Consider the following 11351-nt stretch of genomic DNA (forward strand, 5'->3'; position numbering starts at 1 on the left):
CAGGGCTCTGGTGAAGGTCTTTTTCGTGGTTTCCAGACAGCGGCCTTCTCCTCGTATCCTCACATGGCAGAGAGAGAACACATAAAGTAGCTCTCTGGCCTCTCCTTATAAAGGCACTAATCCCAGTCATGAGGGCTCCACCCTTATAACCCAAGAGCCTCTCATAGGCCCCATATCCAAGTACCATCACACTGGGGATTAGATTTCTAAAACATAATGAATTTGAGGGGGGTACAAACATTCAGTCCATAATAAGATCATATAATAAGTCATCTTTTGAAATTGTCTCTTTTCACTCAGTAAAATTCCCTTGAGACCCATTCAAGCAATAGTTTGTCTTTTTTTTTTTTTTAAAGTAATCTCTACATGCCCAACATTGGGCTCGAACTCACAACACTGAGATCAAGAGTTGCATGCTCTATCAACTGAGCCAGCCAGGTGCCCCTTTTGCTTAGTCTTTAAAAAAAAATGTTGAGGTTTTTTAAATAATAGTTTTATTGAGATAAAACTCAAATACTATATAATTCACCATCAAAGTGTACAATTCAGTGGTTTCTAGGATATTCACAGAATTGTGCAACCACCACCACAATCAATTTTGGATAATCTTCATCACTCAAAAATAAACTCCATACCTATTTGTAGTCACTCTCTAATTTCCCCCAAATTCCAAGCCCTAGGTAACCACTAATCTACTTTTTGCCTTCACAGATTTGCCTATTCTAGACATTTCATATAAATGGAATTATATAATATGTGGACTTCGGTCACTGGCTTCATGAACTCAGTACAATGTTTCCAAGATTCATCCATATTGTAGCACGTTATCAGCACTCTGTTTCTTTTTACTGTTAAATAATATTCCATTGTATTGATATAACACATTTTATTTATCCGGCCATCAGTTGATGGACATATGGGTTGTTTCCATTATCATGCATAGTGCTACTATAAGCACTAAAGTGTAAGTTTTTGTGTAAACATACGTTTTCATTTCTCTTCCGTATATATCTAGGAGCAGCATTGTTGGGTCAATATGGTAATTCTATGTTTAAATTTTTTTAAAGATTATTTATTTATTTATTTGACAGAAAGAGAGAGAGATCACAAGTAGGCAGAGAGGCAGGCAGAGAGAAAGGTGGAAGCAGGCTCCCTGCTGAGCTGGGAGCCCGATGTGGGGCTCAATTCCAGGACCCCGAGACCATGACCTGAGCCAAAGGCAGAGACTTAACCCACTGAGTCACCCAGGTGCCCCTGTGTTTAATGTTTTGACGAACTGCTGGCCTATTTTCCAAAGCAGCTTTCCCATTTTATATTCCTACCAGCAATTTATAAAGGGGTTCAATTTCTTCATAGCCTGCCAACACTTTTCAGTGTCTGTATTTCCAATTATAGACAATTGGTGAGCATCAAATACCATCTCACTGTGGTTGTGATTTGCATTTCCTGAAGGGGTAATGATATTGAGCATCTTCTCATGTGCTTATTAGCCATTTGTTTATCTTCTGAGAAATGTCCACACAGATCATTGGCCATTTTTTTGGGTTGTCTTTTTATTATGGAATTATAATCATAATTCCATCATAATATCATAATCATAATAATCATAATATAGTCTTTATATAATCTAGATACAAGTCCCTTTACCATACACATGATTTGCAAATATTATCTCCCATTCTGTGGGTTGTCTTTTCACTCTCTTGATGGTGTCTTTGAAAAACAAGTGTTTAACCCTGATTATGTCCAATATATCTATTTCATTTGTTATTCATGATTTTGGTATCTCATCCAAGAAACCATTGCGTAATACAAGATCACAAAGGTTTACATATATGTTTCCTTCTAAACATGTTATGGTTTGGGTACCTGGGTGGCTCAGTCCATTGAGCAGCCAACTCTTGATTTTGGCTCAGGTCCAGGTGTCACTCTTGATCTGAGGGTCCTGGGATCTGCATTCAGCTGGGAATTTGCTTGAGGCAATCTCTCTCCCTCTTCATCTCCTCCTCCCCACACCTCTATCTCTCTCAAATAAATAAATCTTTAAAAAAAATTTTATGGTTTGGGGTGCTTGGGTGGCTCAGTAGGTTAAAGCTTCTGCCTTCGGCTCAGGTCATGATCCCAGGGTGCTGGGATGGAGCCCTGAGTCGGGCTCTCTGTTCAGCGGGGAGCCTGTTTCCCCCCCACTCTCTCTGCCTGCCTCTCTGCCTACTTGTGATCTCTGTCTGTCAAATAAATAAATAAAATCTTTAAAAAAAATTTATGGTTTTAGATCCATGATCCACTTTGAGTTAATTTTTGTAAATGGTGTGAGGTAAGGGTCTAACGTCACTCCTTTGCATGTGGTTACCCAGTTGTCCTTGCACAATTTGTTGAAAAGACTAATTTTTCCCTCACTGAATGATCCTGGCACCTTGTTGAAAGTTGAACACAGGCATATGAGAGTTTATTTCAGGACTATGAATTCTATTTTATTGATCTATATGTCTAACCTTATGCTAATACCACACTGTTTTGACTACAGTTACTGCTGAGTTTGAGAGGGCTTTTTGTCAATATGTGGCTTGTAAATATTTCCTCTGTAGCCTGTCTCTTCACCATCTTCACTGGGTCTTTAAGAGCAAAAGCTTTTAATTTTGGTGAGGCCCGATTTATCTTTTTTTTTCTTTATGGTTTATGCTTTTGATGTCAAGCCTCTTCCTGTGTTTATAAATAAAGTTTCATTATAACACACCCATGCCCATTTGTTTACATAATGTCTGTAGCTGCTTTAACATATGACAGCAGAGTTGAAAATTGTTAACAGAGACACAGAACCTACAAAGCCTAAAACACTCTCTGGGTCTTTACAGAAAACTTTGTGGACTCTCTGCTCTAATCTGCTATGCCTTTCTACTCTAGCATCTCTACATCTATTCTTCCTTCTGTCTGAAGCACTTTCTTCAGATCTTCTCATGGCTGGTTCCTTATTGTCACAAAGGTTCCTGCTCAAATTCATGTTGGATAGGCCTTCTCTGACTACATTATTTATGCAACCCTACTTTCCTATCCCAACATCTATGCCTTTACCTTGCTTTATTTTTTTTCATTTGAATGTATTACTTCCTTTGGGAGAATATAAGCTATATGAGGGTAGTCCTTCGCACCAACAGTACCTACTATAGGAAATATTTGAGATATTTGGGGACGCTTGGGTGGTTAAGTGTCTGCCTTTGGCTCAGGTCATGATCCCTGGGTCCTGGAATCGAGTCCTGCATCGGGCTCCCTGATCAGCTGGGAATCTGCTTCTGCTTCTCCCTTTGCCTGCTCTGCCTGCAGCTCACCCTGCTTGTGCTTTCTCTGACAAATAAATAAAATCTTAATATATATTTGAATGAAAAATGAATCATAGAGAACTATCCCATTTTTTAGAAAAATAATCCTACTGTTAACTCCATAAATTATTTTATTAGGGGAGCAATGCTTGAATAAAAGAACTATATATCTGATTCCCATCATAATTTGTGTAAGTGATGTTTATGTGTCATTGTACCTCTGTGAGATTCCCTAACAGAGCAAGCTAAGGAGTTACAGAGGACTAGAGGGCAAGGATGCTTGGATGTCTTTAGATTTCTTTTTCTTTTTCTCTCCTTTTTATTTTATTTTATTTATTTTTTAAAAATATTTTATTTATTTATTTGACAGACAGAGATCACAAGTAGGCAGAGAGGCAGGCAGGGAGAGGGAGAAGCAGGCTCCCTGCTGAGCAGAGAGCCCGATGCAGGGCTCGACCCCAGGACCCTGAGATCACGACCTGAGCTGAAGACAGAGACCCAACCCACTGAGCCACCCAGGCACCCATCCCTTTTTTTTTTTTTTTAAGATTTTATTTGTTTGTCAGAGAGATAGCATAAATAGGAGGAGCAGCAGACAGAGGGAGAAGCAGGCTCCCCACTGAGCAGAGAGTCCCAATGCTGTTGGATTCCCAAGACCCTGGGATCATGACCTGAGCCTAACGCAGATGCTCAACGGACTGAGCCACCCAGGTGCCCTTAGATTTAGTTTTCTAACTCTATATTCCTTCCTGATCTCCTCTGGAACCTAATGGGTGAATAATAATGTAGGTTATCTTTTTTACCCGTGATTGCTTTCTCCCAATTGTTTTGAATTCTGAACCTCTTCATCTACCTACTAAAAGAACACTGTTAAACAAAAGAAAGAGGGCTTCATTATAAAGACATTGACCACAGGCCAGCTCTAGCATGCTGTAGTTGTGTGACCTTGAAAATTTATCTCAAGATCTTTTTTTTTTTTTTTTAAGATTTTATTTATTTATTTGACAGACAGAGATCACAAGTAGGCAAAGAGGCAGGCAGAAAGAGGAGGAAGCAGGCTCCCCGCCAGGAAGAGAGCCCAATGTGGGGCTCAATCCCAGGATGCCGGGATCATGACCCAAGCCGAAGGCAGAGGCTTTAACCCACTGAGCCACCCAGGCTTTTTTTTTTTTTTTTTTTAAGATTTTATTTATTTTATCTCAAGATCTGAAACCTTGAATTCAGATAATAACATCTGTCTCACAAATCAATGCATGTAAATAATTGGAAGTTTCCAATTATTTAATATTTTCTATATGCCTAGCTTCTCCCATCCAAGTACTAACCAGGCCCGACCCTGCTTAGCTTCCGAGATCAGACGAGATCGGGCGCGTTCAGGGTGGTATGGCCGTAGACTATATGCCTAGCTTCTGACACAAAGCTCCTAAAACCCTTGTGATTTCCTAAGTGACAAAAACACTAGGAGCATCTCTTGTTCTAATATTTGTCTTTGACCCCATCCCTGACACAGAGATCCTAAGACCCTTATAAATTCCTAAGTGATGAGAGCACTAGGAGCATCTTTTGTTCTACTCATTACATTAATGAGAGGACTCCTGGATGGGGACTGGTCACCGGGAAGACCAAGCCATGGTTAGAACCTTGGAATTTTCAGCCCTACACCCTCATCCTCCAGCACAGGATGAGGGGCTAGAAATGGAGTTAATAATTGATCCCACCGATCTGAGGAAACTCCGTAAAATCCCAGCCGTAGGGTTTCAGAGAGCTTTCAGGCTGTGAATATGTACACACTGGGAGGGTACCTCACCCCAAGTCCAGGAGGATAGAAGTTCCTGCACTTGGGAAGCTCCCCAGACTTCCCATATGTGTCTCTTCATTTGACTTCATCTGTACCCTTTATCATATAATAAACTGGTGAATACAAGTAAGTGTTCCTGAATTCTGGGAGTCACTCCAGCAAACCCAAAGAGGGGGCTGCTGGAACCTCTGATCTACAGCCAGTTGATCAGAAGTGCGCATAGAACCAGGGCTTGCAACTGGTGTCTGAGGTGTGGGAGTGTTGGGGGGAGGGTCAGTCTAGTAGGACTGGGCCCCTAACCTGTGGAATCTGATACTATTTCTAGGTAGATGGTGTCCGAATTGATTAAATTGTAAGACAACTAAATTGCTTGGTGTGAGGGAAAACCTCCAAAATTTGGTGACCAGAACTGTTTTGTTTGAGTCGTAAATGAGATCCAAAGGAAAGAATCACTGGATTTTTCCCTACATAGCCAAATATGTTACCAAGTGCTTAGAATACACAATCCAATTTAATTGTTACAGTAACTGGCAAAGAGAGATGTCATGCAAAGAGCTAATTATAGTGTGGCTAATTGATATGAAATAGAACAAACTTTCGCAGTCATTGTATCTGGCTATGTCAAAATGACCTTGTCAAAAGTAGAGTAACTGTTTTTAATGTCAGTAACAACAGCAACAACTATCTTCAATGTTTACTTATCCTTAATTACCACCACGATTCAGAAGACTTTGTCTTTTAATTTCTGTATTATCGAGATGCTTCATAGATATGGACTTCTTTTAAAATAAAACAACAATGATATATGATATCTTAATATTGATAAGGCACAATTAGAAGCCCACAAATAAAAGAGGTAGACAATTCTGTGATTTTTGAAATGGAAAACAAAGTAAAGGGTCTAGTCTAATTATTAATGCATATGGAGCAGTGGGGACTAGATAGAGGTCTGGGATTGCAAGGGCACAGTGGCTTTGCTCTTCACTGGTAGAGAAGTGAACACATTTTTAAAAAAATAATCATTCGAATATCTGAGTTTCATATCTTGCTCTTGGAGTGCTTCCTCTAACGTCTTTCCAAAAGAGTCTTAACCACTGTCCTATAAATGTATCATCTTTTAAAATGTGTTGACTTTTAAACTTTTCCAAAATGTACATCTTTTGGAAAACATGCTAAGAAAGCAATTGCTCTCCCAGCTTTTCTTTCCTTAGTAGGACTATTAAAAAGTTCAGGAAAAAATCAGGGAGTCTGAGATGCCAGCCACTCAAGATACCAATGAAACCCCAGAAACAACCTTACTTAAAGTCTTTCTAGATGTGATCACACGTGGTAAACCATTGACTTCGAGCAATATGTGATTTTAGCCACCCCATAATGTCTAACCCACCCCATTTCATTCCAAAGTTTTAACACCTTTTCAGAGATTCTTAACACAAGGCTTTGCAAGTAATAAGGACTCAGTTACACTCTAGAGCCTGCTCTATAAGAGTTCTTATTATCATGCATTCATATATTCCTCTGTATTACTCTTTATACCTACACAGCCATGCTTCTTTTCCAGAATGTTCCCCCAAAACCAGTTATGTCATAATTTTACCAAAGCTTGTTTGCAATTACAATGCTGAACATTCTTATTACTCTTGATATTATAGCACAAAACACCACAAGGGGCAAATACTAGTTAATTTAAAAAGAGAGAATGCAGATATGTACCAAGTCTATTGACTGTAATAGTCTCTCCCACCACCACTTATGAATGTCATACATGATCAAGCCAACAAAAGGTTAGGAAGATGAAAGATACTACAATTAACACAGCCACGACAAAACAGTTTGATACCAATCTGACATAAATTCTTAATACTCACATCCTGTTTGTTGCTCTCCATGTCTCTGTTCTAAGAATTCACTCTCCCTCCAATTCCTCTTCAAGGTAGTGCTTCCTGTAAATTATAATTGGTTAGTTATTCGTTCTATCTACTTGAACTGCTTGAGAGCTTAAGTATGACTTAGCCCACCATTGAGCACCCCAAGAAATACTTGTGGAAGGATATGAAACCTTCACAGAAATCTAATGATGTCTTAGATTAACTCAATTCTGGGGTCTCCAACAAGCTCCTTCCACTTGTTCAGTAGCCAGTGGGAAGAATTTTATCAAGTTAAGGGGTCTGGGGAGAGAAGAGGGATAGAGCTCGATATGGTGAAAATGGAACCTCTATGTTTTGAGTCATTGCTCTGTCATCAACTAGTGGTTTCCCCATTAGCAAAAATAAGCAGAGGGTTAGATAATCTTGCTGTTACAAAATTCTGGGACTTAATGTGGCTTATTTTGCCGCATAAAATTTAAAATCTTGGAAATATGCTACCTGTGGCCTAAAGTGCTTCAGTGAGCTGCAGTGGAGTCAGAAATCATGATTCTGCTTAACCAGTTATCAAGTCCTGAGTCTGTTCCCTCCTCTCCTGAAGTGGATGCATGGTTGTGGGGATTGGCTGGGATGTTGTATGTTGAAGGAACCAGTACTACTTTCTGAGTTTATCAGGAGGAGGCAGAGAATTAGGACAGATCATTCCTCTGACTATTCCACAGTCTCCTTGATACTTCTTTCCATTTCTCTCTTCAAACTTCTCACCCCAGTCTCCTCTCTCTCCTTTCCTGTCTACTGCCTCTTGTTTTCTAGGTCATCCTCATTTGGGGGGCGGGGAGGGGTGGAGGTGGGGGGAGGGGACAAAACTAGAAACAACAACAACAAAAAAACAGCCCATAACTCTTTAAATTCGAGTAAATATACTTTTCTTAAAAAGGGAGATGCTATTTGGTTATTTATGGAATTAATTCAGATAAATTCTTCTTGAAAACAAACGGAAATCCTAAATTTAATCTATGTATTAAACTGGGATAAAATTAACAACGGTATTTTTCCAAGGGCATCTGGCCTTACTCCCCTTCTCTTACGCTTCAGGAATAAAGCATTTAATGAATGGATGATCCATAATTTTCTAAGGAAATTCCAGTTTTCATCTTGCAAAAATCTACAAAACCAATCTCATCTGAGTAGCAGTTAAACTCCTGGTAGACATCTTTCAAGTTCCATGGCCTGGACCATTCTTCGACCTTCCTCACTTCCTTCAGGTCTCAGGGTCAAAAGACACGTCCCCGGAAAGGACTTCTCAGACCCACCTCATCCCCTTTCCCTTCACCCCCCCCCCCTTAATATACCATCCCTTCTCCCTCGCCCAGGTTAATACACCAGTCCCCTCCCCATCTCTCACTGTGTATTATCTCCATAAGATTTATCGCCGTCTGGCATTTTATTATATATCTATGTGATTTTCTTGTGTGTCTCTTCGATAGAATATAAGCTCCCGGAGGGCAGGGCCATTGTCTACCTGGTACACAGTGGGACCCCCAGCATTTCGAGCAGGGGCTGAGACACAATAGGTGCTCAGGAAATAACCGATATTCTCTCCCAGACTCAGAGGCGACGTGCTGGTTTCTCCAGAGCCGCAGGACCCATCCTCCCTCGGCGCAATCCAATTCTGGGTCACCACCCACCTTTACCCGAACCCCGCGGGCGGGCTGGTCCTCCCACCTGCCGGCCACTGGGACAGCGCAGCGCGCCCACCACCCGGACGCTGCAACTCCAGTTGGGCCCTGCGGCTCCGCTCAACCGCCCATCTCCGGGGGCCCCCCAGGCTTTTCCGCTGGTCCCAGGCCGCTGCGCCCGGGAGTGGCCGTGACGGCGCCACTGCGCTTCCGCGGGGCTCGCTGAGCAGCCGTTGGGCCCGCCCGCGCTGCTGCCAAATGTCAAGGATTCTTTTTTGACGGATCCGTTGATGCGGTAGTAAAACGTGACTCGTCTATCCGGCTCCCCGCGGAAGGAGGACGCGCTCCCACCCGCGGGCTGCGCCGGGGGTCCCCCTCGCGAGTCCCCGCCACCGCGGCCCCCCGCGGCCCTCCTTCTCACCTTCGCACCAAACGGACGGGCACCGGCGGCCCGCGCACGACCCCTCCGGCGTCTTCGGACCGAGGCGGCTGGGAACCCTTTACGGGGAAACTGTGCTGGGCCCCACCATCCTTCCAGTCGCCGTTAGGAGAGCGTTAACATTTCTGCTTTAAGAGATACCCGTCCCCCTCGCCGCCCCCTCGCCCGCGAGAGCGTGCCCCCAGATATCCCCGCGGGGCGGGCCGGAGTGGGTGCCGAGGAGGCGGAGGGGGCGCGGGGGGGCGGGGGGACAATTCCTGGTAGTTCTTCTGGCCCCGGTGGCTGTTTTCTGATGAAAAGCCCAACTGTCTTTCTTTCTACCTCCCAGAAAGGACTCTTTCCAATTTCCAATAAAAGTCGTCCCCTGCTGCCCAGTAGGTGCTCTCCAGGGGAGGGGAGGGCCCAGGAGAACACAAAAGTGTTTGGGGGAGACTGCTTTTCCCCAAACCTAACTTGGAATTATTTGGAGCCTCACCGTGATGGCTTGGCCTTTAATAAAGCGGCGAGGCACGAGGGACGGGTTTTTGTTATTGTTGTTGTTGATGTTTGTTTGTTTGTTTTGAAGATCTACTCTGAACTTCTCCAAAGAGATTGTCCCAGTGAACAATAAACACAGGAGAAGGTATGCAGTTGAATCGGTCTTCAGAAAACTCCAAATTAAAACTACATGAGATTCCACTGCACGCCCCTCAGAATGGTTAAAATGAAGGGGGAAAAGGAAAGGAAGAAGGAATACCAAACGTGGGAGGGATATGAGGCGCCCAGAACTCTCATACACTGGTAATTGGGGATATACATTGATAAATTGGTGCAATCACTTAGGGAAAACTAGCCATATTTATTGAAACAGAACATAGGCCTACCCTGTGACCTAACAATTTCATTCCAACGGATTTCAACAGAAATTCATATACATGCTCACCAAAACATGGATACTAGAATGTTCATCTCAGCAGTATTCATAATAGCTCCAAAACTGGAAATAATCCAAATGTCCGTTGAGAGAAGAATGGATAAATACGTGATGAGTATATTCATCTAATGACATAGGATACAGCAATTAGAGCAAATGTGTATTATGGTGACATGCAACGATATGGATAAATCTCATAAAGTTTCGTGAAAGAAACCAGAGTGCAAAAGAGAATATGTTGGGGCGCCTGGGTGACTCAGTGGGTTGAGGCCTCTGCCTTCCGCTTGTGTCATGACCCCGGGGTCCTGGGATGTAGCCCCCCCACCCCCTCCGGCTCTCTGCTCAGCGGAGAGCCTGCTTCCCCCACCCCTCACTTGTGATCTCTGTCTGTCAAATAAATAAGTAAACTCTTTAAAAAGAGAGAGAGAGAATATATTAAAAGATTCTATTTATATAAGGATCAAAAATGGCAAAACTAACATACGGTGTCATAAATCCAGACTGTGGTTACCTTTCGGGGGATTGTGACTAGAAAGGACAGCATGGCTTCTGGGGTCTGTCAGTCACTTGGTCTGGGTGCTGTTATCTTTATAAAAACAACATTCCCAAGGGCGCCTGGGTGGTTCAGTCATTCAGCATCTGCCTTCCCTTCAGGTCATGATCCCAGAGTCCTGGAATGGAGCCCCACATGGAGCTCCCTGCTTGTGTTCCCTCTCTCTTGCTGTCTCTCTTTCTGTCAAATAAATAAATAAAATCTTTAACAAAAAGAAAAAAAACCCCAATATCCAATAAAACATTTTCCTGATATGTTTTACCTTAAAAAGTTTTCAGAACAAAAAGCCTGACATTAATTTGTCCAACTTCTCTGCTCAATTCAACCTGCATCGCTTTTATGATCATTATAAGGATCTAGCAGGGACTGTGGAGTCCTGGAAAGATGTGTCTGCCTTCCAGGATTTCATAATCTAGGCAGTGGTATAAGCAAGTCATTGCTGGGGAATAGTCTTTGATTCTGTGCTAATTGCTAGGGAAATCCTATTAAAATACTCTGGAAGAAAGTTGGGGAAAAGTATATGCATCTAGGCAGAGTTTCTGAGTCAGAGGGATCTTTCTTTTTTTTAAGATTTTATTCGTTTATTTTTAAAAAAAAAAGATTTTATTTATTTATTAGACGGATATCACAAGTAGGCAGAAAAGTAGGCAGAGAGAGAGGGGGAAGTAGGCTCCCTGCTGAGCAGAGAGCCTGATGTGGGGCTCTATCCCAGTACTCTGAGATCATGACCAGAGCTGAAGGCAGAGGCTTTAACCCACTGAGCCACCCAGGCACCCGAGTTAGAGGGATC

At 42.5% G+C, this 11351-nt stretch overlaps 1 protein-coding gene across 3 annotated transcripts in view; it reads right to left on the minus strand.

The window, feature by feature from the left end:
* The window catches only part of SLC2A3 (solute carrier family 2 member 3), a 92695-nt gene extending 83477 nt beyond the window's left edge, over positions 1-9218 (minus strand). The window contains exons 1-2 of one of the 3 annotated variants that reach the window (XM_046012995.1): positions 9078-9218; positions 6981-7055 (exon numbers count right to left, since the gene is read on the minus strand). In XM_046012995.1, the coding sequence (XP_045868951.1) occupies positions 6981-7001 (21 nt within the window). In that variant the 5' untranslated portion in view covers positions 7002-7055; positions 9078-9218. The other 2 variants (XM_046012996.1, XM_046012997.1) reach the window with 2 other exon arrangements.
* Between the last annotated feature and the right edge of the window lie 2133 nt (positions 9219-11351).

The sequence above is a fragment of the Meles meles genome, chromosome 7, assembly GCF_922984935.1.
Source record: "Meles meles chromosome 7, mMelMel3.1 paternal haplotype, whole genome shotgun sequence".
NCBI classification, from domain to species: domain Eukaryota; kingdom Metazoa; phylum Chordata; class Mammalia; order Carnivora; family Mustelidae; genus Meles; species Meles meles.